Source organism: Acanthochromis polyacanthus, chromosome 22 (assembly GCF_021347895.1).
Source record: "Acanthochromis polyacanthus isolate Apoly-LR-REF ecotype Palm Island chromosome 22, KAUST_Apoly_ChrSc, whole genome shotgun sequence".
NCBI lineage: Eukaryota > Metazoa > Chordata > Actinopteri > Pomacentridae > Acanthochromis > Acanthochromis polyacanthus.
The window spans coordinates 10,304,232-10,330,321 of record NC_067134.1 but is presented as its reverse complement, the minus strand read 5'-3'; the positions used below and the strand labels follow the sequence as shown (position 1 = coordinate 10,330,321).

The following is a 26,090-nucleotide window of genomic DNA, read 5'->3' as shown; positions in this document are numbered from 1 at the left end:
CAAATATACAAACTGCTGCAAGGCTTTAACTGTGTCTGTTTATTTTTATTTTCCACTCAGAGCGCATTAAACACACAAAAACACAAAACAGATTTTTTTTAACCTAATTTTCCCAAAATAATTTTGCTTATTTTTTATTAATATTTTAATAATGATCTTTTTTTTTTCTCCATGTTTTTATGTATTTATTGCTTCTTTTTTTCTCAAGAAATTATATTTTCGGTTTTACTTTTCATGAATAAAAATTAAATAAAGTAAAATTCAAATGTTTGAATTACCTGTTTAAAATCTGAATATATATAAATTACAAACAAAATAGATCATACATGATCACAAAATGAATGAAAAAGTTATAAATTTGTATAATTTAGTGAATGGAAAAAGTCACTAAACCAAAGGTGTCAGAAAAAGCCTAATAAAATAAACATGAAAAAAATCAAAAGATATAAAACCAAAATATATTTATCTTGAGAAAAAAGAAGTAATAAATATTTTTTAAACTATGGAAAAATTACAGTTTATAAAGGTAGGAAATAAATTTAAAAAATAAATATTATCTGTAAAATACGATTTAAAACAGCAAAAAAAAGTTTTGAATGTCAGGTAGAAAATGAAAACAAAACAAAAATATGTAAAGAATAAAAAAACAAAATCAACAAAAATATACTTTAAAGCATAAAAGTACAAGAAAATTAGCAAAAACATGAAAATAGGATGGAAAGAATTTTTAAGAAGGTCTTGTAATTTTTCTGTGGCCATTTTATGTCTATCTCTGGTTGTTTTGAGTCAGTTTGAGTTGAGTTAATGTGTATTTGCAGTGGTTTTGTGTCTCTTTAAAGTTGTTTTGAGCCCCTTTGTCTTGGTTTTTTGTCTCTGCAGTGGTGTTGCCTCTCTTTTTGGTTGTTTTGAGCCCCTTTGTGTTGGTTTTAAGTCTCTGCAGTATTTTTGCGTCTTTTTTTTGGTTGTTTTGAGCTCCTTTGTATTTGTCTCATGTCTCTTTCTGGTTGTTTTGAGCCCAATTGTGTGGGTTTTATGTTTCTATAGTAGTGGTTTTGCGTCTGTTTTTGGTTGTTTTGAGCCCCTTTGAGTTGGTTCTATGTCTCTTGTAGTGGTTCTGCATCTCTTTGCAGTGGTTTTAAGTGGCTGTGGTGTTTTTGTGGACCTTCATAGGGGTCTTGTATTTTTCTGTGGCCATTTTCCGTCATTCTATGGTTATTTTGAGCCACTTTGAGTTGGTTTTGCATCTCTTTGTAGTGCTTTAGTGTCTTTTTCTGGTTGTTTTGAGCTCCTTTGTGTTGATTTTATGTTTCTTTGTAGTGGTTTTGGTCTCTTTCTTGTTGTTTTCAGCCCCTTTGTGTTGGTTTTATGTCTCTTTGTAGTGGTTTCGGTCACTTTCTTGTTGTTTTGAGCGGCTTTGTGCTGGTTTTTTGTCTCTTTGTAGTGGTTTTGGTCTCTTTCTTGTTGTTTTGAGCCCCTTTGTGTTGGTTTTATGTCTCTTTGTAGTGGTTTTGGTCTCTTTCTTGTTGTTTTCAGCCCCTTTGTGTTGGTTTTTTGTCTGTTTGTAGTGGTTTTGGTCTCTTTCTTGTTGTTTTGAGCCCCTTTGTGTTGGTTTTATGTCTCTTTGTAGTGGTTTTGGTCACTTTCTTGTTGTTTTGAGCCCCTTTGTGTTGGTTTTATGTCTCTTTGTAGCGGTTTTGGTCACTTTCTTGTTGTTTTGAGCCCCTTTGTGTTGGTTTTTTGTCTCTTTGTAGCGGTTTCGGTCACTTTCTTGTTGTTTTGAGCCCCTTTGTGTTGGTTTTATGTCTCTTTGTAGCGGTTTCGGTCACTTTCTTGTTGTTTTGAGCTCCTTTGTGTTGATTTTATGTTTCTTTGTAGTGGTTTTGGTCTCTTTCTTGTTGTTTTGAGCCCCTTTGTGTTGGTTTTATGTCTCTTTGTAGTGGTTTTGGTCACTTTCTTGTTGTTTTCAGCCCCTTTGTGTTGGTTTTATGTCTCTTTGTAGTGGTTTTGGTCACTTTCTTGTTGTTTTGAGCCCCTTTGTGTTGGTTTTATGTCTCTTTGTAGTGGTTTTGGTCACTTTCTTGTTGTTTTGAGCCCCTTTGTGTTGGTTTTATGTCTCTTTGTAGTGGTTTTGGTCACTTTCTTGTTGTTTTGAGCCCCTTTGTGTTGGTTTTATGTCTCTTTGTAGCGGTTTCGGTCACTTTCTTGTTATTTTGAGCCCCTTTGTGTTGGTTTTATGTCTCTTTGTAGCGGTTTCGGTCACTTTCTTGTTGTTTTGAGCCCCTTTGAGTTGGTTTTATGTCTCTTTGTAGCGGTTTCGGTCACTTTCTTGTTGTTTTGAGCGACTTTGTGTTGGTTTTTTGTCTCTTTGTAGTGGTTTTGGTCTCTTTCTTGTTGTTTTGAGCCCCTTTGTGTTGGTTTTATGTCTCTTTGTAGTGGTTTTGGTCACTTTCTTGTTGTTTTGAGCCCCTTTGTGTTGGTTTTATGTCTCTTTGTAGCGGTTTTGGTCACTTTCTTGTTGTTTTGAGCCCCTTTGAGTTGGTTTTATGTCTCTTTGTAGCGGTTTTGGTCACTTTCTTGTTGTTTTGAGCCCCTTTGTGTTGGTTTTTTGTCTCTTTGTAGCGGTTTCGGTCACTTTCTTGTTGTTTTGAGCCCCTTTGTGTTGGTTTTATGTCTCTTTGTAGCGGTTTCGGTCACTTTCTTGTTGTTTTGAGCCCCTTTGTGTTGGTTTTATGTCTCTTTGTAGCGGTTTCGGTCACTTTCTTGTTGTTTTCAGCCCCTTTGTGTTGGTTTTATGTCTCTTTGTAGCGGTTTCGGTCACTTTCTGGTTGTTTTGAGCTCCTTTGTGTTGATTTTATGTTTCTTTGTAGTGGTTTTGGTCTCTTTCTTGTTGTTTTCAGCCCCTTTGTGTTGGTTTTATGTCTCTTTGTAGTGGTTTTGGTCACTTTCTTGTTGTTTTGAGCCCCTTTGTGTTGGTTTTATGTCGCTTTGTAGCGGTTTCGGTCACTTTCTTGTTGTTTTGAGCCCCTTTGTGTTGGTTTTATGTCTCTTTGTAGCGGTTTCGGTCACTTTCTTGTTGTTTTGAGCCCCTTTGTGTTGGTTTTATGTCTCTTTGTAGCGGTTTCGGTCACTTTCTTGTTGTTTTGAGCCCCTTTGAGTTGGTTTTATGTCTCTTTGTAGCGGTTTCGGTCACTTTCTTGTTGTTTTGAGCCCCTTTGTGTTGGTTTTATGTCTCTTTGTAGCGGTTTCGGTCACTTTCTTGTTGTTTTGAGCCCCTTTGTGTTGGTTTTATGTCTCTTTGTAGCGGTTTCGGTCACTTTCTTGTTGTTTTGAGCCCCTTTGTGTTGGTTTTATGTCTCTTTGTAGCGGTTTCGGTCACTTTCTTGTTGTTTTGAGCCCCTTTGTGTTGGTTTTATGTCTCTTTGTAGCGGTTTCGGTCACTTTCTTGTTGTTTTGAGCCCCTTTGAGTTGGTTTTATGTCTCTTTGTAGCGGTTTCGGTCACTTTCTTGTTGTTTTGAGCCTCTTTGTGTTGGTTTTATGTCTCTTTGTAGTAGTTTTGGTCACTTTCTTGTTGTTTTGAGCCCATTTGTGTTGGTTTTATGTCTCTTTGTAGTGGTTTTGGTCACTTTCTTGTTGTTTTGAGCCCCTTTGTGTTGGTTTTATGTCTCTTTGTAGTGGTTTTGCATCTCTGTCTCTGGTTGTTTTATGCCTCTCAGTCGGGGGCGGAGTGTAAAATATTTCTAAAAGTAGAGCCACATTTCTCTTGCCATTCAAGATCACCTACATGTGTCTTCAGGTCACAGAGGCTTCGACCTCTGACCTCCACACGCTGACTTTTTATCCTAATAAAGGAAAGTCATGAGCTGAAGTTTTTACACCTTTCTTCAGAAGGGGTCACAAGTTCAAAACTGCCCACATTGCAGATACAGATTGAACTTGTTTTATTCCATACTTGTGTTTTGATTCTCATTTTAACCACTTTGTGTTGCTTCCTGGTCATTTTGCATGTTTTTTTCGGTTGCTGTGTCTCCAGTTTCAGTGGATTTGCACCTAGTTACGTCTCATTTTAGACTTTTTGCCATTGTTTGATGTCTATTTGTCTTCCTTATGCGTCTGTTTGTCTTTTTGAGGTCATTTTGTGTAATTTTACAGTAATCTTGTCTGTATTTGCAGTGGTTTTGCATCTATTTGTGTCATTTATTTAATCATTTTGCATCTTCTTGTGGTTGTCTCTAATTTTAATGGATTTGCATCTAGTTATGTTAATATTACATCTTGTTTTAGTCTTTTCTCCATTGTTTTGCATCTATTTGTCATCCTCCTGTGTCTGTTTTTAGTTGATGCTGTCTTACTGTGGTCATTTTGTGTCCCTTTACAGTATTCTTGTCACTTCTTGCAGTAGTTTTGTGTCTTTTTGTGTCATTTATGTCATCATTTTAGATGTCTTTGTGGTTGTTTTGTCTCTGTGTTCATTTTGCATCTCTTTGTAGTTGTGTTTAGCCTTTTTCATTCTGTCGTTTCTTTGTACTTTTGCATCTGTTGCACTCATTTTGCTTTTTTTTTCACTTGCCGACGTGGTTTATTTGTGCGTCTTTGCAGCTGTTCCGTATCAGTTTGTGCTTATTTTGCTTTTTAGTTGAGCCATTTAATTTGTCAGTTTGCATCACTTTTTCTGTATTTGTTCCTTTATTTGGGTTTATTTTGCATCTCTTTCCATCCATTTTGGGTGTCAGTGTACCTTTTTAAAGTTTATTTCTAATTTCTCATTTGAACACTGACTGCTAATCAGAGGCGCCTCAGGAATCACTATGACAGAATGCCTTTACCACTCATTCTCAGCTAAACCTGACTCTAACGTTAGCCCTAAAACCACGTCTGAACCTTCACACGGGTCTTTCAAACAGTCAGACGCTGCAAAACTGAAACTGGTCCTCGCAAAACCGGTTTAGTCCACATGCAGCTGGTGCAAACCGCAGACACATGGCTGTGACGGGCCTGAAAATAGACAGATGCATGCCTCCACTTATAGATCTGAGCAAAAGCAGCACGAATGAAACGAATGACGGATCTATCGATCTCTTTTCTCTGCAGGTTTTGCAGAAACTCGGCAAAGCAGACGAGACCAGAGATGCTGCCTTTGAGGAGATGGTGGCCAACTTCAACAAGCAGATGGTCAGAGGCAAATCTTTGTAAATCAAGTGAAGAAATCAGCAAAAATATTAGTAATATTCTGTATCTATAGACTGCTGTTTGATTTCCATGCTTTAATAAGTCCTGGCTGCGGCGTTGTTGCTCACCGTCCTCCATCACTGTGTCTGCTGTTTCAGACAGAGGGCACCAAGCTGCAGAAAGACCTGAAAGCCTACCTGACTGCAGTGAAAAGTAAGTGTCGTAGCTGTGGTTTTAGTTCACATTATGTCTAATTCCAGTGTTTTTATTTTTTGTGGTATATTTTGAATTTTCCAATTAAAATATATCAGACTGACTTAGCACAGGTCCAAGAACCAAACAGAAAGAGACAAAATGACCACAAACAGACAAAAAATACTACTCTAAAGACACACAAACAGCCACAAACGAATGGAAACCCACTACAAATAGACTCGAAATGACCACAGAGATGCACAAGTTGACAATAAAGGGACAGACTACCCCAAAGTGTTGCAAAAAAACCAAATAAAAACATGCGAATGATCACAAGGAGAAACAAAACGATCACAAAGAGACGCGATGCATCCTGATTGAGACACAAAACAAACACAAAGAGATGCAAAATCATCACAGAGCGGCTCTAAATGATGGCAGAAAGCGTTGCAACTCGCAAGTGACCACAAAGAGACATAAAACAACAGCAAAGAAACAAAAGATGACCAGATAGAGACACAAAACAGCCAAGAAGACACGCACAATGACCAAGAGAGATGGAAAATGTCCAGAAAGAGACACCAAATGACCAAAAAGAGATGGAAAGGGACAACAAAGAGACACACAATTGCCAGAAAGAGACACAAAACAACTAGAAAGGCCCACAAAATGACCGATAAGACATCGACAACAACCGGAAACAGACGCAAAATGACCACAAAGAGATACAAAACAACGAAAAAGAGACACAAGACAATGTGGAAGAGACACAAAATGACCAGAGAGAGACATAAAATGACAACAAAGAGACACGAGATGACCCGAAAGTGACACAAAACCACCAGAAAAACACACAAAATGACAGAAAAGGCATGGAAAACGACCACAAAGAGACACAAAACGATGAGGAAGAGACACAAGATAACCTGAAAGAGACACAAAATGACCACAAAGAGACATAAAACTACAACAAAGAGACACAAGATGGCCCGAAAGAGACACAAAACCACCAGAAAGACACACAAATTGACCATAGACAAACCAAACAATATGAAGGAGATGGAAACCGAACACATAGAGATGCAAAAGAGCCAGAAAGAAATGGAAAATGACCAAAAAGTGATGGAAGCAACCAGAAAAAGACACAAAATGACCACCAAGAGATACACAGTTGCCAGAAAGAGACACAAAGCAAACAGAAAGACAGAAAAAATAAGTGAAACGAGACAAAGTGATGTGAAGTAGATGGAAAACAAACACAAAGAAATGCAAAACAGCCCCAAAGAGACACAAAATTACCAAAAACAGGCACTAAACAATGAGGAAGAAACTCAAGATAACGTGAAAGAGACACAAAATGACCAGAGAGAGACATAAAATGACAACAAAGAGACACGAGATGACCCGAAAGTGACACAAAACCACCAGAAAAACACACAAAATGACCGAAAAGAGATGAAAAACGACCACAAAGAGACACAAAACGATGTGAAGGAGATGGAAAACGAAAACAAAGAGACGCAAAAGTTCCAGAAAGAAAGGTAAAATGACAAAAAAGAGATAGAAACAACCAGAAAAACACACAAAATGACCGAAAAGAGATGGAAAATGACCACAAAGAGACACAAAACGATGAGGAAGAGACAAAGATAACCTGAAAGAGACACAAATTGATCAGAGAGACACAAAATGACCACAAGCAGACAAAAAATGACAATGAAGAGACATATGATGGCCCGAAAGAGAAACAAAACCACAAGAAAGATACACAAAATGACCACAAAAAGACACCAAACGATGTGAAGGAGATGGAAAACAAACACAAAGAGACACAAAAGTTCCAGAAAGAAAGGTAAAATGACAAAAAACAAATAGAAACAACCAGAAAAAGACACAAAATGACCAAAAAGAAATGTGAAATGACCACAAAGAGACATAAAACAACCAGAAAGAGACAAGAAATGACCACAAAGAGGCACAGAAGACTGTCAGGATTAAACTTTGCAAAGAGACACGAGATAACCTGAAAGAGATGCAAAACAACCAGAAGAAGAAGTGAAATGACCAACAAGGAGGCAAAAACAACAGAAAGGAACCACAAAGAGACGCAAAACAACCACCAAGAAATGGGGAAAATGTGCAAAAGAGAATAAAAACGTCCCCAAAAGGACGAAGATTCAAAGAACATCTCAACAAAGAGAAACACAACCAGTGACTTGCTGGAAACAAACATTTGAATTCGGTTCTTTTTGAGTCGTACGTAAACGTGCGCTCATGTGTTTGTATTCCAGCGATGCACGACGCGTCGCGGCGGCTGCAGGACTGTCTGGCTGAAATGTACGAACCCGACTGGTTTGGCAAAGAGGAGATGGACGCGATGACGGAGGTGAGACAGCTTCATCGTTTACCGTCTTCTCTCTAACAGCGATGTGTGGTTCTAACCTTTGGATTAAGAGTCTAAATCTGTGTGGCTTCAGTGTGTTTTTCCTTCTTTTTCTACGCCGCTAACCCACTGTGTTTCTCTGAACTGCATGCTTCTGAAGGAGATGATAGAGAAGGAGATGGACTATAACTTGGAGGTAAAAGGCAGGAAAAGCTTCCAGTGTGTCCCACAGATGAGCTCAGGACGAAACATTTAGCAGCAAATTAGAACACAGAGTTCACTTTGACAATCATATTAGCTTTTGATTATTAAAGACAAAAGGGAATGCAAGAAATGTGCTGTAAATCTTTAATCTCCATGGTTATTGTGGGGCACACTGGTGCAGCTCTGACCGAGTAGAAATGTCTAGTTTTAGAGCAGATTCTGTAGTAGAATTTACTGTAGAACTGTGGTGGAAAGGCTGCAATGTCATCACTCTGCCAGAATGCAAACAGTCATGAAAAAATTTTAAAAAAAAGACACAAAATGACCATAAAGAGACATACAATTAGCAGAAAAGGAGGCAAAATGATCACAAAGACAACAATGATGACCACAAAGAGTCATCAAACGACCAGAAAGAGAAGCAAAAAGACCACAAAGAGACCAACAAAAAGACAGAAAATTACCACAAACAGACATACATTTACCATAAAGAAAGCACATTGACCACAAATAGACACAAAATGACCACAGGACACAGACTGACTATAGAGATACACAAAATGATCACAAAAGACATTCAATGACGACAGAGTAAAAAAAAAATACCAGAAATAGAAGCAAAGTGACCACAAAGACACAAATAATGAACACCGAGACGCACAAAGCAACACAAATGGACATTTAATGACCAGAAAGAGACGCAAAACAACCAGGAAGACACAAATAAAGACAACAGAGTCAAAAACAGCCAGAACTAGAAGTAAAGTGACCAAAAAGAGTCGCAAAATGACCACAAAGACGGAAATAATGACCACAAAGATACACAAAGCAACCACAAATAGACATTTATTGACCAGACAGAGAAGCAAAACAACCACAAAGAGACAAAAAATGACAACAGAGCAACACAAGACATGCAAAATTACCACAAAGTGTTGGTATAGTTTAACTACGACGTTATGTTGCGTGTCCGGCCCGTTTCATCCACACAAGCAGCCTGTGGAAACGCAACAGGCTTAATCTGAACGTTGTTCTGTTTCAGGACACCGACACCTTGTGGTTGGACTACCACCAGAACATCACCGACAAATCTCTGGTCTGCATGGACACGTACCTGGCTCAGCTTCCTGACATCAAGGTGTGTCCGTTTTTCAAAATAAAAGCATGTTTATCATCCACAGCACCTAAATGAACAAGGATCTACCTACTTATTTCTCGTTCTTCTACTGTTTGCTCTGTTAAAATTGCTCTATCTTGATTCGCTGATGGATTATTTATTTGTATTTTCTGTGATGTACACTACAACAGAGTTAGCTCAGGTTTCAGGCGATGATGAGCCTTTTATACATGGAACAATCTCTAATTGTTATATACTAACAGACGTGAAAAAAATGAAAATGATTCTCTGTTGCACTCTGTTCTGAGGGTTTCTGTCAGAAAAAATAAACTTAATTACAAATAGGCTCAATGACAACTATAATAAATCACTGATATTCTGCTTAAATGGTGCAAATTAATAAAAACTAGCATGGTTAATTAAAGTGTAATAATATGATGTATTTGCAGGTGTATTGACAGCCTGGTCTTGGTGTTTAAGTGATAATTACTGTGGATTATTATCATATTTGTTATTAATTGTGTATAAATCGGCACATTTGCGATGTTTGTAGCGTTTGAACCTGTAAAAAACTGACCGCTGAGCTCTGCTGCAGGCTCGTATAGCGAAGCGGGACAGGAAGATGGTGGACTTCGACAGCGCCCGGCATCACTTCGCCTCCTTACAGAAGGGAAAGAAGAAGGACGAGGCCAAGATCGCCAAGGTAACCAACCAGGAAGTGTGTGTGTGTATGTTTGTGTGTGTGTGTGTGAGCATGCTTATATTGGAGTTTAAAGAAACTGGATTAGTCTTTGACTTAAGGTGGTATTAAACAGCTCGTACCACCTTTTTTATCTTAACTCTCCTGTACATGTGTTGACTTTGGTAACTGCAGCACATTATTTTAATATTTTATAGCAAGAGAGAGAAAAAAATGTAGATTAAGAGAAAAGATGAAAATAAAAATACCTGCAAATAAAATACATCTAAACTATTTATCACACTTGTTAAACTTAAACTCATTATTTTTCTTATGAATTATTAGAAATTCACATCTAAAATCAGGTTTTAAGATGTTTTATGGCGACCTATAATGTTGTGTTATTTCTAATGCATTTATTTCATGCATGATTAATTTCTACTTTTCTATTTTTTTAATAAAAAATGGACAATTACGTTTTTGTTTAGTCATTAACAGTACAAAAATATACAAAAAGACAAAAAAAGCTGCACAACCAGAAGAGGAAAAAAGTATTTAGATAAAATTCTGGAATTCTTCTATTTGACATTAAATTAATATTAGCTTAGTTTTTAAAGGAAGTCGGAAAAGTTTTTTTAATCTCAAAGATGCAATTGGAAGCATAAAACTTTCAAAATCTGGAGGAAAATTCTTGACAATGAAAGATTCTTTTTAAGTAAAAGAAAACTTGTGAGGGGTTTGAACATGTTGTTCAGTCTAGAAGGACATTCATACCACCTTAAGTCAAACAACCAATTTGCGGCTAATTAACCTTCATTAAGCGCATTACAACTGACCGTTCTGTCTGATTAACTGAATGCTAATTAACATGTTTGCATTTGTTTTGAACTGTTCTCGTTTGCTTTCTGCTCCCTCTTTTCTTCTTCTTCTGTCCTCCTCCGTCTGTCCTGCATGGTGTGTGTGGTTAGCCAGCAGCCCTGTTGGAGATGGCGGCTCCCAGCTGGGCTCAGGGTTTGATATCAGCCCACCAGGTGGCTCAGACTAACCTCTCCTACAACCAGGTGAAACTCTGGTTCATCTCCCCCTCCTCACCTCCCAAAACTGCCCAGCAGAAATCCTCCCCATGATCAGCATTGTGAGGTTGTGTTCGTTTACAGCGAGGATCCGAGAAAACACAGAGGAGTAGAAAAAGCTGATGATCATGGCAGGTTTTAGTGCGCAAAAATTTGATTTGGAAAGACAAGAAAGTGCCACCAAGAGATGCAAAATGAGCACAAAAGCATGCAAAGCCATCACAGAGAGAAGGGAAATGACTTCAGAGATTCAAAACCACCACAAAGAGATTCAAAATATCACCAGAGATGTGAAATGACCACAAAATAATATGAAATGGCCACAAAGGCAGATACAAAAAGACGACAATGTTGGGCAAAAAGACAACATGACAGGCAAAAAGACCACAAAATGTCAGAAAAGACCACAATAGTAGGCAAAAACTCCCCAATGTCGTGTTAAAAGACCAGAAAAAGATCTTAATGATGGGCAAAAAGACCACAAAGAGACTAAAAAAACCACAATAGTACATGGAAAAAACCACACAAAAAGACCACGATGGACAAAAGGACCACAAAAAAACCCGACAATGACAGGCAAAAAATGATGACACAAAGAGCTACATAAAGTAAAATGAAATAAAAGTAAATGAAATGCACAAAGAGAACTAAAATGACCACAAAACACAAACTGCCAACAAAGTGACCATAAAGAGGCAAAAAATCATCACAAAGAGAGACAAAAAGACCACAAAATGTGATGTGGTCTTCATTTATAGGACGTATTTCGAGCCACAGAGTTCATGGGTACACTGTGACGCAAATCCAGAAATAAACTTTCTCAATTAGACTTGATTTACACTTGACACCTGGAGAGTGTTTCTATCGATGTCATTTTATGTAGTCTGTGTGACCTACATCTGGCTCAAATGGCCACAATGACACATACAGTTATCACAAAGGAATGCAAAAAGACCACAAAGAACCTCAAAAAGACCACAATGACAGGCAATAAGACCACAAATAGACTCTAAAAGGCCTTGATAGCCATCCACCACACAATGACCCAATAAAAACACAATCGTAGGCAAAAAGATCACAATGATAGACAAAAAGTCACAAAAAGAATACAATGGTAGGCAAAAAGACCACAATGGCACTCCAGAAGAACACAAAAAGTCGCTAAAAGACGACAATAGTTGGCCAGAAGACTGTTATGACTGACAAGAAGACCACAAAAAGTCACAAAAAGACCACAATGATAGGCAAAAAGACCACGTAAAGATCACAATGACAGGCAAAAAAGCCAACAAAGAGACATTTTGACAGACAAAAAGACTACACTAGTAGGCAACAAGACCACCAAAAGACACAATAGTAGTCAAATAGACAACTATAATGGGCAAGAAGGCCAAAATGATGGGAAAAAAGTCACAAAAAGACCACGATACGAAAAAAAAAGCCAACAATAATGGGCAAGAAGGCCAAAATGACGGGCAAAAAGATCGCAATGATGGGCAAAATGACCACATAAAGACCACAATATTGGGCAAAACGACCAAAAAAGGACTACAGTGTTTGGCAAAAAGATCACAATGACCGGCTAAAAGATCACAGAAAGACCACAAAAAGACAAAAATGACAGGCAAAATGACCACAAAGAGACAGTGATAGACCACAATAACAGACAAAAAGACCACAAAATGTCACACAAGACCACAATAGTAGGCAAAAAGACCACAAAAAATGAATATAGGGCAAAAAGACCACAAAAAGATCACAATAGTAGGCAACAAGACCACAATGACTCGCAAGAAAACCGCAAAAAGACCACAATGATGGGCTACACGACCACAGAGAGACAGTAAAAGAACACAATAGTAGACAAATAGACTGCAAAATGTCACAAAAGACAAGAACAGGAAGCAAAAAGACCACAGTGTCAGGCAAAAACATCCAAACTCTGCATCTGGATCTCCAAAAATGGAAACAATTGGTGTACTTTTAAGGTGTTGAGTTTTAAGTCATTTTGTTGACTATTCATTGATTTGTTGCACCTCAGTTGACTCCACTGCTGATCATGAGCCTGCTTTTAATTTAATCCTCGATCAGAACTCCTGTTTACGTTCTTCTTGTGTCGTATTATTGAATCCTCACAGCGTTGACGTTCCTTTAGCTCCTGTATGAAACCCTGTACGTTGGCCTGCATGCCCGTGTGCTCATGGATACCGTCCTCGTTGAACGTTCTGCACTAAAGACACACATTTGTCACTTCTTACTGTGTGTTCAGGCCGAGGAGGAGCTGGGTCGAGCTCAGAGGATCTTTGAGGAGCTGAACGTGGAGCTGCAAGACGAGCTTCCGGCGCTGTGGGACAGGTGAGGAACTGGCTTCAGAACGATTCATCACGACTCAGATCAGATGTTTAAAAGCCTGATCTTTGCGTTTGCAGACGTGTTGGCGTCTATGTTAACACATTCCAGGGCCTGGCAGGTCATCAGGAGAAGTTCCACAAAGAAATGAGCAAGGTGAGTCCGTCTGATCAGCTGATCAGCTCACCTATAAATGGATCGATCGGTGTTTAATCTACTCTCCTCTGTGCAGCTTAGCCAAAACCTGAATGACATCATGACCAAACTGGAGGAGCAGCGGCAGCTCAAGTAAGTTCAACCGTATATTTTAAATGTTTGAAGAGAATGTAGGAGAAAGTAGAGAAAGTAATGTGCTTCATGACACCTCCTGCTGCAGAAAAACTCCAACTGCAGCAGCAAAGACGGGAGACGGTGCAAAGAGGTAAAACCTGCAGCACTTTAAAGAGCCTGTTTCTCATATTTTGGGTTTTTTCTTTTCCCTTTTCCTTCGGTGTGTGATATTGCTGTATTTTTGTGCATGTTAAAGAAGCAAACTAACAAAGCAGAAGTTAAGAGGAAATTAGAAACATCTTGTTGAAGGTCCGAGCTTTTCTTCCGACTCCAATCTTCACGTTAGCATAATGTTAGCCTAGCATTGAGCATTTCAGGGGGACAGCCTTCCAGGTCTCATATTGTTCCACTTTTCAGTCTCACAAGTGCGTACAGTTTTAGTTTTTTAGCTCAAAATCCTGCAAAGAGTTAATTTCAACGCGACAGTATAACTCCTGGATATAGGGCTGATCTAAAGGGCCCCGTTTAGCGCTGAAAACTGTTGCTTCATTAGCTGTTACGTGGCATCCTGGTAAATATGTAGCATGGAGGCTCACCAGTTGTAACCTTGCCAGCAAGTTGATTTCTCGCGATATTTGTGAGTTCGCAAATCTCTCAAGAAAGCATCTTGCTCCACTCCCGCATTCACTGTTCGTACAGAGGCAAGTTGGCACGGGCCAATCACGCAGCAGTATTCGTGTGTGGGGCGGGACATCCGGGTGTGAAGACGACACCAAGCGCCAGTAGATCAAAACAAATATGGCAACGGAGGACAACGATCGTGTAGATGCTGCTATTAAGTCAGTTTTAGCTGAATCTCCTATCGCTTCTTTGAAGGAAGAACAATGAGAGGCGCTTTGCGCATTTCTGGATGGTAAAGATGTTTGTGCTTTTTTACCTACAGGTTTTGGTAAGAGTTTAATCTACCAATTGGCTCCTCTCGTTGTGAAGATCCCGCGATTGGCTAAAAACAAACCTGTCAGAGGCGGGACATACTGTTGCATTGTCCAATCCGTGCCTCTTTCCTCCGAACGGATTTACATGGAGCGGTCCCAGATTGATATTGTGGAGTACTATCAAGTACTACACAATTATTAATCTGGCTATTGCCAGGTTGCACCAGTTGTGGAAGAACTTGAATAACTTGACTTTGATGTTTGATCTGAAATATTTAGGGGTGACAAATATGCAAAAATAGAAAATTTCTCTAGGAAAGGGCACTTTATTTACCGTTTTCTTTACCTTTGGTTGACACTGAAGACCTTTGCTGTGTCCAGCATTAACGGTCTACAGCGTCTTGGTCTGAAGACACCATAAAATGACACTTTTCTCTGGTATTTACACTGGCTTATTGGAACAGAAATATTTTTGAAAAACATTGGTTTTGCGGGTTATCGTTACAGAAAGTATCCATAATAGTGTGTAAGAGGCCTAAAGAAGTGCAGTGATGTCCTTTATGAGAAAAAAATATGTGTTTTTGTACATTGAAGCATGTAAACATGTTCTAGCAGATCATAAAAATACAGTTCAGAACCTGTAAATGTGCAGAATATGGGCTCCTTAAACCGTCGTGCTTGCTTCATGTTTTGTTTTTTTGGGCTGAAATTGCTGCATGTGTGTTTGGCTCGACTTTTAGGAATCATCGTAAAGACACACTTGCTTTTTTTTGTCTGTGCAAAGTTGTTTTGGATATTTTATGTTTCTAGTCAATTTTAACATTTTGTGATTTTAGACATATTTGTAGTCCTTTTGGACATGTTTCTAGTTATTCTGAACATGTTTCTGGTCATTTCGAACATCTTTCTCGTCATTTTAAACATGTTTCTGGTCATTTTAGACATATTTCTAGTAATTTTGGACATGTTTCTGGTCATTCTGAACATGTTTCTAGTCATTTTGGACATGTTTCTAGTCATTCTGAACATGTTTCTAGTCTTTTTGAACATGTTTCTAGTCCTTTAGTCATTTTGGACATGTTTCTAGTCATTCTGAACATGTTTCTAGTCTTTTTGGACATGTTTCTAGTCATTCTGAACATGTTTCTAGTCATATTGGACATGTTTTTAGTCCTTTAGTCATTTTGAACATATTTCTAGTCATTTTGAGCATGTTTCTGGTAATTTTGGACATGTTTCTTGTCATTTTTAATATGTTTTTGTAATTTTTGACGTTTCTAGTCATCCACAAAATAGTGTAGCTGCAGATTAATTTCTAGATTAAATTTTAAATTTATACCAAAAACAAATGTAAGAAGTCGAGTGCCTTGCTTGAGACAAAATCACAGGTCTAGATTTGAATCTGCAGCCTTTAAAACGTGCTATTTGTGTTGTTTAATGTGTATTTTTATGTGTCTGCTTTTGCTCTGTGATGCTTTAATATGACGTTTGTCGCCCTCATGTGGACGGAGCTCAGAACTGCATGTGTGATGAATTTGAGGGTTTCATCTTTTTCCAGTTTCTTTCTGTCCTTCACAGTCTGTGCGACATAACTTCATGTCCTCACGTTCCCCCTCTGCTTTCTTGTTTCTTCTCAGCGAGGAAGCCAACCACAGTGAATCAGCGAGCTCAGCACCAAAGGTACCATGAACAACAACACAGAAAAAAACACTGAAGGGGTTTTTGTGTGATCTTAACCGATCACAACAGCTTCATCATGTCATAAATACAGGTCACACATAGAGAAATTTATGGACTTGAAATGTATAAAGTTCAGAGAAATTCATCAAGACTTCCTTATAAAGGGTTTCTCGATTGCAGGAAACAATCGATAGCACCTGTAAAAAGTATTTGTGGAACGCAAAAACAATATTTTAATGTACAAATGATGATGATGGTTGTCTGTGCATGCCTTTTACTGTTAAATTTAACATTGATGTGCATATATTCAGGATGAAAATGTTTCTTCTTGTTGCTTTTCATAGTAAACAGTCCAACAAAATTCTTTAAATGTCCACATGATGAGGTTTTGTCAGCTGTTTCATTACTAACCAGCCTCTACACTTCCAATATCTCTAGCTAATAATTTAGCATTTGTGTGATAGTGTCGATGGTTTCGGTTAATGAGGAACTTGTAAAGGTTGCCGTCCACACACCAGGGGGCGCTGCTGAGCGGAGGTAAAATCTAATGGTGAAAGCAAAGTAAATGGAGGTTAAAATATTGAAACTATTTTGTTTTAGCTTGTTTGCAGCTAAACATGACAGAATGAATTCATGTTTTATATATATATATATATATATATATATATATATATATATGTAGTAAATATGTGTGTTCTTAAATTATTCAGGCATCCAGCTTTGAATTAATGAACTTTATTTATATACAAGTTTTCCAAATGGAAACATATAGTGAAAGTAATACTAAAGATTAGCCTAGCCGCGCTAGACAACCCACGGCAATGAATTTAATTCTCTGCCAGGGTGGGTCTAGTTACCGTCCATAAGACTCGAGGCTGGATTCTCCTAAAACTGGCCGGACCAATCACCATGAAGTGTAGAGTCAGAAGGCAGGCGTAACTAAGTGACGACAGAGGCACGACGATTCTGACAGAAACAACCGGCACACAATAAACAGTTATCTTTCGACTCGGCTTTGGCCACAGCCCTTAAAGATTTGAAGCTAAAATTCAACTTGAAAGATAAACAAAGGACGGCACTGAAGTGTTTCATTGAGAAGAAAGACGTATTTGGACTTATGCCGACGGGATATGGCAAATCCTTAATATACCAGTTGGCTCCGCTGGTTGGGAAGCTAATGGGACTTAGCCACAATCCGCCGGCGCTCTAGGAACTAAGTCAGTCTATGCGTTGCACTGATTGGTTGTATACCTACCCAATTGCTGCAGAGGGATTTGAAAGACAACCTTTTAGCCCGCCTCCCTCCCAGTCGAGCGGTCCTAGACCCTTGTGCCTTCTGAACATGGGTCTAGCGCGGCTAGGCTAACTAAAGATATAAACAAGACGCAAATATTCATATCAAGGAAACATCCATTAAATGAAAGCAAAATGGTTATAGTGAAGATGACTGCCATGTTTGGAGGGAAATTTGTTTTAAAAATGATTAAATACACCAAAAATTGTATTGTGTAAAGGTTATTTTAAGGTTTTTCTCTCTTATTTGATTGTAAAATGTTGCCAGGGTGACTTACGGCTACCAGTGTAAATTAAATTAGGATTTATGTGTTAATTAATGTGCAACTTTTCCGAAGAGATAAAGAAATAAAATGAGGAGAAAATGGAGTTGCCAAACTTTCAAAGCAGTGATTCACAAAGAAAGGGTTGCAGGATAAATTCTCAAAATGTAATAAGATTGTACAACGATTACAGATACAATATTTGAGCCATAATTGTGCTAAAATTTTAAAAGCTATGAGTCTTCTGCTACAGTTTATACATAGAGATTACTTCAACTGGTGTGTTTAACTACTGTAAAGTATGTTGTGTTTTGTTGTTGAGTTGTGAGTCTTTTTTATTGTTATTTTTGGGGTCATAGGAGTCAATCTCAAAACTCGCTCCTGGTTTATACTAACATTTATCTGTCTGCTTCGCCGCCTTTGCATGCTTGCTCGTCGTGTGTTGTGTGGATTTGATTCAACCGTCCTGGCGGTGCAGAGGCCCGGTCCTCCTCCCAGTCGGCCTCCACCCAGACTGACGCCTTCACCGGACCAGAGGCAGCAGCGTGCCGGCCAGCTGGAGGACGAAACCTCGGTGCCTGACACTAACACAGATTCGACTGACACAGCGCTACAGGTCAGTCCGACTAATCCAATCTAATTATGACAAGAGTTACCTGCAGCAGTAGTAGTACCGCCTTAGTGTAGGTCGGTTTGAATGATAGCACCAAAACAGAACCTGACTAGTGTGTTGAATTAAACAAGTAAAGAACAAACCTGTATGCAGTTACAGAACCAGAAGTAAAATCTGAAGAGATTTTGAGTGTCTTCCATAATGTTAGCTTGTAGCTGCTAAGGTTATTGATTGGTCTAATGGAGTTTCTGCGGGAGTACCTTGGGCTGGTAGCCTGGCTTCTTGAATGGATAGTGTACCATCTGAGGTCACTGAAGCCAGTGCTTGAGTACCAGGGGTTGATGGGGCCAGTATTTGGGCACCTGGTGTTGCTGGAGGACCTTGGGTTGGTGGGGGACCTTGGGCTTCTGTGGGACCTTTGGCACTTTTGGTTGCTTGGGAATCTTGGGCTGCTGTGGTACCTTTGGCACCTGGGGGACCTCGTTTTGCTGGAGGACATTTGGCACCTGGGGGACCTTGGGTTGCTAGGGGTCCTTGGGTTGCTGGGGGACCTTTGGCACCTGGAGGACCTTGAGTGGCTGGAAGACCTTTGACACCTGGGGGACTTTGTGTTGCTGAGGGACCTTTGGGTTGCTGGGGAACCTTTGGCACTCGGGGGACCTTGGGTTGTTGGGGGACCTTCGGTGGTGGAGAACACTGAGGAACTCCAACCCTCCACAAATTTATTAAATATTTTCCTCTAAAATAATAGTTTTTATTCTGGTGTTGTTACCCCTGACTGTTAGGGTAGTCTATAAGTTTGTAATTGCTGCTACACAGATGTAGGTTTACTTAAATAATAGTAATAATAAAACGGAACATCACCATTCTAAAAAAATTCTAAAACCGTAAGTGAAAAATGAAAAAAATGTTTAGTGTGTTGGAGCATGTAGAGGTTAAAAACAAAAGACAAAGAGGACTGAGGAAAGAGCCCTGAGGAACTCCACATCCAACCCTGCTCAGATTTATTATTGTTTTCTGCTGCTGTCATCTCTAACAATCAAGTTTAATGTGTTTTTATGTTGTTTTCTTGCCAAAATATTATATCACAGGTTTCAAACCCTGTACTGTAACTCAGGTTTTCTCATTTGCTGCTGGAATATTTGGCTTTATGATGTTAGATTGACACGTTGACCTACAGAGCAGACATTTTTAAATATACCACCCCTCCTAACCTGAATATACGTATTTATTTATGTGTGTGAGGCAGTGTGAGCCCTGGTCAGGGGTGAACCTGCTGGACTGGGATGTGGAGGTTTTACAGCCGGTTACGTTACCAGCTCCTAAGGTGGGTTTGTGCTGTTCAGACCAGAAGCTGGTGGACTTCTTTCAGCGCTGAAGACTGTGTTTACATGTGGTTCAACCAACATTTTTCTCACTGTGGGTTTATATTTCACTGCAGTATAAAGTCCTGTACTTCTATGGAAACAGAGCAACCAGTACTAGAAATACAGAAAAATCAGAAATGACTTCTGTGCAGTGTGACACAGTTAGAATGCCATAGAAGATTAGAAAAAATGGAAGATTCTGATCATTTTTGGTATTTTTATTTCATAAACCCTCTATCCCTTGTCCACAGGTGTCACCAATACTTACTGCACATGCCATAGATACTTAACTATTTAGATTTTTAAAACTGCATTTAATTTATGGCTCGAGTAGGTTTTATTTTGCTTCAGTCTCTAATTAGTTCCTATACTCTCCTCTCTGCTTTGTTTTCATGTAATTTTTGTGTTATTGTTGTGTGTTGCAGTTTTTTTGTGACTAAATCTGGAACAAAGTGTATATTTCTGGCCAAATTTAAACTGAGACATCTAGAATGAAAGGAATTTTAAGGAAATATCACAATTTCAACATGAGGTTTGGTTAATTTTCTCCACATTTGATGAATTCAAGAACTGTCGGAAAGTTAAAAATAGAATAGAATCAGAATAGAATAGAATCACTTTATTCATCCCCGAAGGGAAATTCAGTAATTCAGTAAAAATGTGACTTTTTTGGTCTGTTTTTATGGTTCTTGTGCTAATAAATGGTCCAGGTGCAGGTTTTGAGTTAAATTCATAAACTCACAAGCAAATCTAATTTATCATTTCCTTTGTTTTAAATTTTGGGCTTTAAATCACCACAAGTGCTGCTTATGTTCTAAGTTACAATTGTACAGTCTTTAAATGTGACTGTTTTAAGCTATTTTATCTTCAGTATCTGATCAAAAGTGCATGCCAGTTTTACACCTTGACAGCGCATACTGTAAGTTGGTGCAAAACAAAATTCACATTTTTGGATGCATGTAAACACAGTTGGTGTGTTATCAGGAAACAACCCTCTGATTTCTTCGCTGCATGTCTTTGTGTGTGTGTGTTTGCTCAGTCGACCTCGCCTTGCATGTTTGGAACTAATAAGCTGATTAAACGCCTTTCATATGAGTCACAACCAGGCAGCCTGTCTTCGCTGTTTGAAATCTACAAACCCCAACACCAATGAAGGTGGGGTGTTGTGTAAAACATAAAAAAAAGAATTCAATGATTTGCAAATCTTTTTCAACCTATATCCAGCTGAATATACAGTATGCTCAGCTGAATATCTATTTGTCATGACGCTGGAACTGGTTAGTGAGCGGAGAGGACGAACACATCGTCACACGGCGCTATGAGACGACCTTGGTCATTGGCATTCATGACTTTTCTGAAGAACTGAACGATATTGTGATGCACGAAACGGCTTTGTCGACATTTTTGCCGGAGTTCCAACTTGCAGCGAAAATTGACTTGCGTCGCGCCGTAGGAATGGAACTCCATCGTCAATCGAGGATCCCTTGAACATGACAAAGACAAGATGTTCAAACTGACAAACATTATTATTTTATTTTATTATTAGAAATCAAGTTTTGACTGCATATTTAGAATCCACTAACAATCTAATTTAATAGCTGTATGAAAGGAAAAATGACTCTTTCCCCTTTCTAAGGTCATAATGGCCTTTAGACAGGCAGACGCTGCAGGAGATCAGATACTGTCTATTCTGATGTAGCTAAGCAGACTGGTTGTGTCCATACTTGGTCTATAATCTAAGTCTGACCTTCTCCCAACTACAATATAAATCCAAAAATCAGAGAGAATCCTCAGAACTGATGCTTGCATTAACTCCGTCGGTGTCCTTTTACACCCAATCACAATGCTCACCTGTTTCCAGCTAACTTGTTCACTTGTGGAATCTTCCAGACAGGTGTTTTTTTAAGCATTCCTCAACTTTCTTAGCCTTTTCTTGCTGCTGCCCAGCTTTTATGAAACGTGATTCGAAATTAGTGAGTATTTTCAAAAAAGGAATAAAGTTTATCAGTTTGAGCTTTAAATATCTTGTCTTTGTCATGCATTCAGCTGAATATAGGTTGGAAAAGATTTGCAAATCATTGTATTCTGTCTTTATTTACGTTTTACACAATGTCCCAACCTCATTGGAAATGGGGTTTACATTTTATGCATTTAGCTCCTTTTAAGGTTTAGCGCTTTCCTCTTCCTGAAACGAATAAATCGACCAAAAAGAAGCAAAGAAAATGAATCCCTCCTTTTATAAATGCACAAATGTTCATGTTTGATGTTGAGTACACATTCTAACAATGGATTTTAAAGTCTCATTCGTCTTCTTTCCTCACTGCTCCATGTAAGGCGCCGTCATGGGACTCATGGGTAAGCAGGTGTTCATCTCTTTGAATAGAAAACCACAACTTCTCTTCTGTCGGTTTACGGACTCTAAACTCTTCGTTTCGTCCACCCAAACCTTCCTCTTTCGCTTCTTAATTTCCTTTACAACCCTCGGTCGTGACCTTTACTTCCTCCTTTACGCTGCCCATCCACCCGCCCTTCCTCCAAACCTCCCATGATGCTCCACCACCCTCGTAGCGAGAACAGGACGCTGCTGAGCCAGAACCAGAGCGTGATGATGATAACCGGTACCCAGAGGAAGCGCAGGGCGGCTGGGATTACAACGAAAGCAGCGCCCAGAGCTACACTCAGCCCAGCTGGGACGACGCTGAGGGTCAGGAGAGCTGGAGCCAAGATGGCGGCTACGCGGCTCAGCCGTACACCGAACCCAACTGGGACGACGATGACGGTGCTAACGTGGATCAGGGAGGGTGGGGGGATGACGACGAGGTAGAGTTGGACGGACATCCTGAATGGTCCAGAATTCCTGAAAATCTGGTGAAAGTGGCAGAAAGATGTTCCCCTCTTTCCTTCTTTGTTCCACACTTTGAGTCCGTCAGACTTTCTTCACCAAACAAACAAAATTAAGTTTTCTTTAATGACATACGAGGACTTTTCTGTCATTTTTCTTCCAGAGCGCGGTGACCAACGGCTCCGACGGTGAACTTCCTCCAGGGTTCCTCTACAAGGTGAGTCCACTTCACGTTTATCCTCGATCAGAGCTCCTGTTTTCAGGAGCTTCGTGCACTTTCTTGTGAGGTTCTTTGTTTATTTGCAGAGCAGATATAAATGTAAACCTGTGTTCTGATGGTTCTCTGACTTCAGGTGAAAGCGATACATGACTACGCCGCCACTGACGGCGATGAGCTGGAGCTGAAGATTGGAGACATGGTGCTGGTTGTGGCCTTTGACAACCCCGATGAGCAGGTCAGTTTATCTTAGATTTACAGTTGAGGGAAATTTAATTAACCCTCCTTTTTTAATCTTGCGGCTGTTTTAATTGGACTTCTTTTGTTCTGGCAATATTAAATGATTGATTAAACATTTGGGCATTGATTTATTATTTCCATGCATAATATATCACTATTAGGAATTCTTCTGGCCTCTATAATTGTGCAGACAAAATCAGATATTGTGACACTCCCAGTCCCTTTAGATGCATCGTTTGAGTTGTGCGTATATATTTGATATAATGGAATTAAATCAGAAAACTACGAAACAACCAATTGATGTGTTCCCTCCGTCGGATCTGTGTGGGAAAATTTCATCTCGTCTTCAGTTTTGTTTTCATTGCAACCTCTTCTTCATCTCAAAAACCAGCTCCTAATGTTGAAGTAGCAACAACGAATGGAAAAAGGATGTTCACTTGCCTTCTCTTCTGCAGATTTTCCTAGAAAACCTGGGAATATATGCATCAAATTTGGATGGAAACGTAACTATTGATCTACATGATTTGTCCAAAAAGCTACTAAGCAACCAACCGAGCTGCATCAACAGTGGACTGCCAATATGGCCACTTTTTCTCTGAACGTAATCTCAGAGAAAAAGTTTTCATTACACAAAATAGCAAAATAGATGGTGCTGGTGTGATTCCTCAGAAAGTCTGTGAGTCTGCTGGCATGCTTAGAAGTTAGCTACTGTCAGTTAGCAAGCTAACAAGCTTAGTGGTGGTTTGTTAACAAATGTATTTATACCATTAACTCCTGTCAAACCTCCTGTATGTCTTTATACCACAGAGGAGCGTTATATAAAGGTAGATACAGGGAGTCCTCGACTTACATCAGAGTTCCATTCTTATGGCCAGATGTTAGTCGATTTTTGCCATAAGTAAGAACTCCAGTTTCGCCCTGTTCTGAGTGTTTTATTGTATCTAATTTCACTTCTATGGAGGCAGCTTTAATTTTCTTTGAAGCACTGCCATCAGAAGAGTGTGACTTACGCTTGGGAGCCATAATGAAGGGCAAGAAATTAGTGAATGCAGCATAATCTAAGAAACGCTGTAGGTCGAGGACGTCATATGCCGAGGACCCTCTGGTTTACGTTAATAATTCACACTGAAACATTAGTTCATTGACAGCATGCAGCTTTGTCGGTAATCAATTGTCTGCAAAAAATACATTTAAAAAATGCCCAAAAATTCACAAGAAAAAGACAACATTTAGTGCTACGGTTTGTCATGTATCACTGAGATCTGAATATTTGCAGGATTTAGGGACAAGAATAAACAGATCAGTTATTTTTTTACTGTTTCCTGATGTCTGGTCTAATTGGTTCTGTTCAAGAATTTCTCTGTTTGTAATCATGGCTGATTTCTTTTCAGATGTTGCATTTCATAGGTTTTTATTTGCATTTAAACTCTTTTTTTTTCTCGTTGCTTACTCGCATATCTTGGTAGATGTAAAGATATTTTAAATGAAACTTATTTTTTATTTTGTTTGTCTGCAGGATGACGGTTGGCTCATGGGCGTCACCGAGTCCAGCTGGATGCAGAACAAAGATATTTCAGCCAAAGGTGTTTTCCCTGAGAACTTTACCCAGAAGGTTTGAGGACAGCGCCACCTACAGTTTCTGCCCCCTGCTCCGATCACTCCTCACACATCTTAGACATGAAGACAGACATATCGTCACTAAATGTCTACCTGTAACAACACGAGATAATGTTGAAAACGGTGCCACTTAGTAATTACACAAAAACAAAGTTAAAAGATGATAAAGAATTTGGTTTAATTTCTAATGTTTTAGTCGAACTGTAAACCCAAAATTAAACTCGTTCATTTGGTTTTGTTCATATTTTTATCAAACAAAACACAAAGCATGTGTTAGTTCTATTTTAACCGGATAATTACGTCACGAATGTACTGTATGAATGTCAAGATGTTTTATGTTGTGTGTTGTCGCCGGTTGTGTTTTGAGAACTTTTCACGGTTCCCTGCATGAAGCGTTTCGTTGTATTGTCATTTGCTTTGTACCACAACAAACACTGTGACAGCAGGTGGAGTCGCTCTATGAAACATGGCTGAGAGGTCCTAGAATAGAGCCCTGGAGGACACCACCCATCTAAACGGTAGATTATCAAAGTCTGTGACAGCTTGTTGGGCTTGTAGAGTTTTCAACGGGAACAGTAGTCTGTCATTTATATTATCGGCCATTTTGAGGACATGACTTGACGTGTGGCTTCAGTTTTCTAATGCACATATGGTTTTATTTTGATTTATTTTTTGTCTTTTCATTGATGGATGAAAAGCTGAACCTGTCTGTCAAACTCAGCTGCTGATTTATTTCCTCCACCTTCTTATTTACCACAATTCTTTAATGTTGTTTCCAGTAGAGATCAGGTTTTGACAGCATACTTGTCACAGAATTGCGGCTGTTGTTACCAAAACGTACCACAGAAACCAAAGTTAAACCCATGCAAAGATATTTTTACACTGTGGAATAAATGAAAGAGGAATCAGTCTGTGTGGTATCTAAAGAACCATCTGTTGGATCAAATCAGCCTCATTAAAGATGAATAAAACGAGTGTTCTCTTAGTGTGGGATGTTTATTATGAACTAAAATGACATTTTTTTAAAGGAATTAAAATCTTCAGCATTCACATCGTTGGTCCCAGATCAAATAAAGCCCGTTTTCAGACATGAGTAACACAACATTTGGTGGATATTGTACATGAACACGACCATTCAAAAGTTTGGGGTCACTTAGAAATGTCTTAATTTTTTAAGAGAAGCATTTTTTTTTTTTTATAAAGATAACATTATATGAATAAGAAATCCAGTCTCGACATAGTTAATGTGGTAAATGACTATTGTAGCTGGAAACAGCTGATTTTTAATGGAATATCTCCATAGGGGTACAGAGGAACATTTCCAGCAACCATCACTCCTGTGTTCTAATGCTACATTGTGTTAGCTAGTGGTGTTGAAAGGCTCATTGATGATTAGAAAACCCTTGTGCAGTTATGTTAGCACATGGATAAAAGTGTGAGTTTTCATGGAAAACATGGATTTGCCTGGGTGACCCCAAACTTTTAATGATAATGTATGCGAGATTGGACTCAAGCAATGTATAATGCTCGAACAAATCCTGACTGTGCAGATACGTGTTTTTTAATCTAGATATCAGATCTTTGCT

General features: G+C 38.9%; 1 protein-coding gene across 3 annotated transcripts in view; it reads left to right on the top strand.

Annotated features, from left to right (window-relative positions):
* bin1b (bridging integrator 1b) overlaps window positions 1-25,479 on the top strand; it is a 40,741-nt gene extending 15,262 nt beyond the window's left edge. Inside the window, exons 2-18 of one of the 3 annotated variants that reach the window (XM_051942308.1) lie at window positions 5,090-5,170; window positions 5,326-5,380; window positions 7,654-7,748; window positions 7,906-7,941; window positions 8,992-9,087; window positions 9,662-9,769; window positions 10,714-10,806; window positions 13,088-13,173; window positions 13,248-13,323; window positions 13,400-13,455; window positions 13,544-13,588; window positions 16,010-16,052; window positions 18,087-18,224; window positions 21,923-21,943; window positions 22,594-22,647; window positions 22,784-22,885; window positions 24,404-25,479. In XM_051942308.1, the coding sequence (XP_051798268.1) occupies window positions 5,090-5,170; window positions 5,326-5,380; window positions 7,654-7,748; window positions 7,906-7,941; window positions 8,992-9,087; window positions 9,662-9,769; window positions 10,714-10,806; window positions 13,088-13,173; window positions 13,248-13,323; window positions 13,400-13,455; window positions 13,544-13,588; window positions 16,010-16,052; window positions 18,087-18,224; window positions 21,923-21,943; window positions 22,594-22,647; window positions 22,784-22,885; window positions 24,404-24,505 (1,287 nt within the window). In that variant the 3' untranslated portion in view covers window positions 24,506-25,479. The other 2 variants (XM_051942306.1, XM_051942307.1) reach the window with 2 other exon arrangements.
* The last annotated feature ends 611 nt before the right edge of the window (window positions 25,480-26,090 follow it).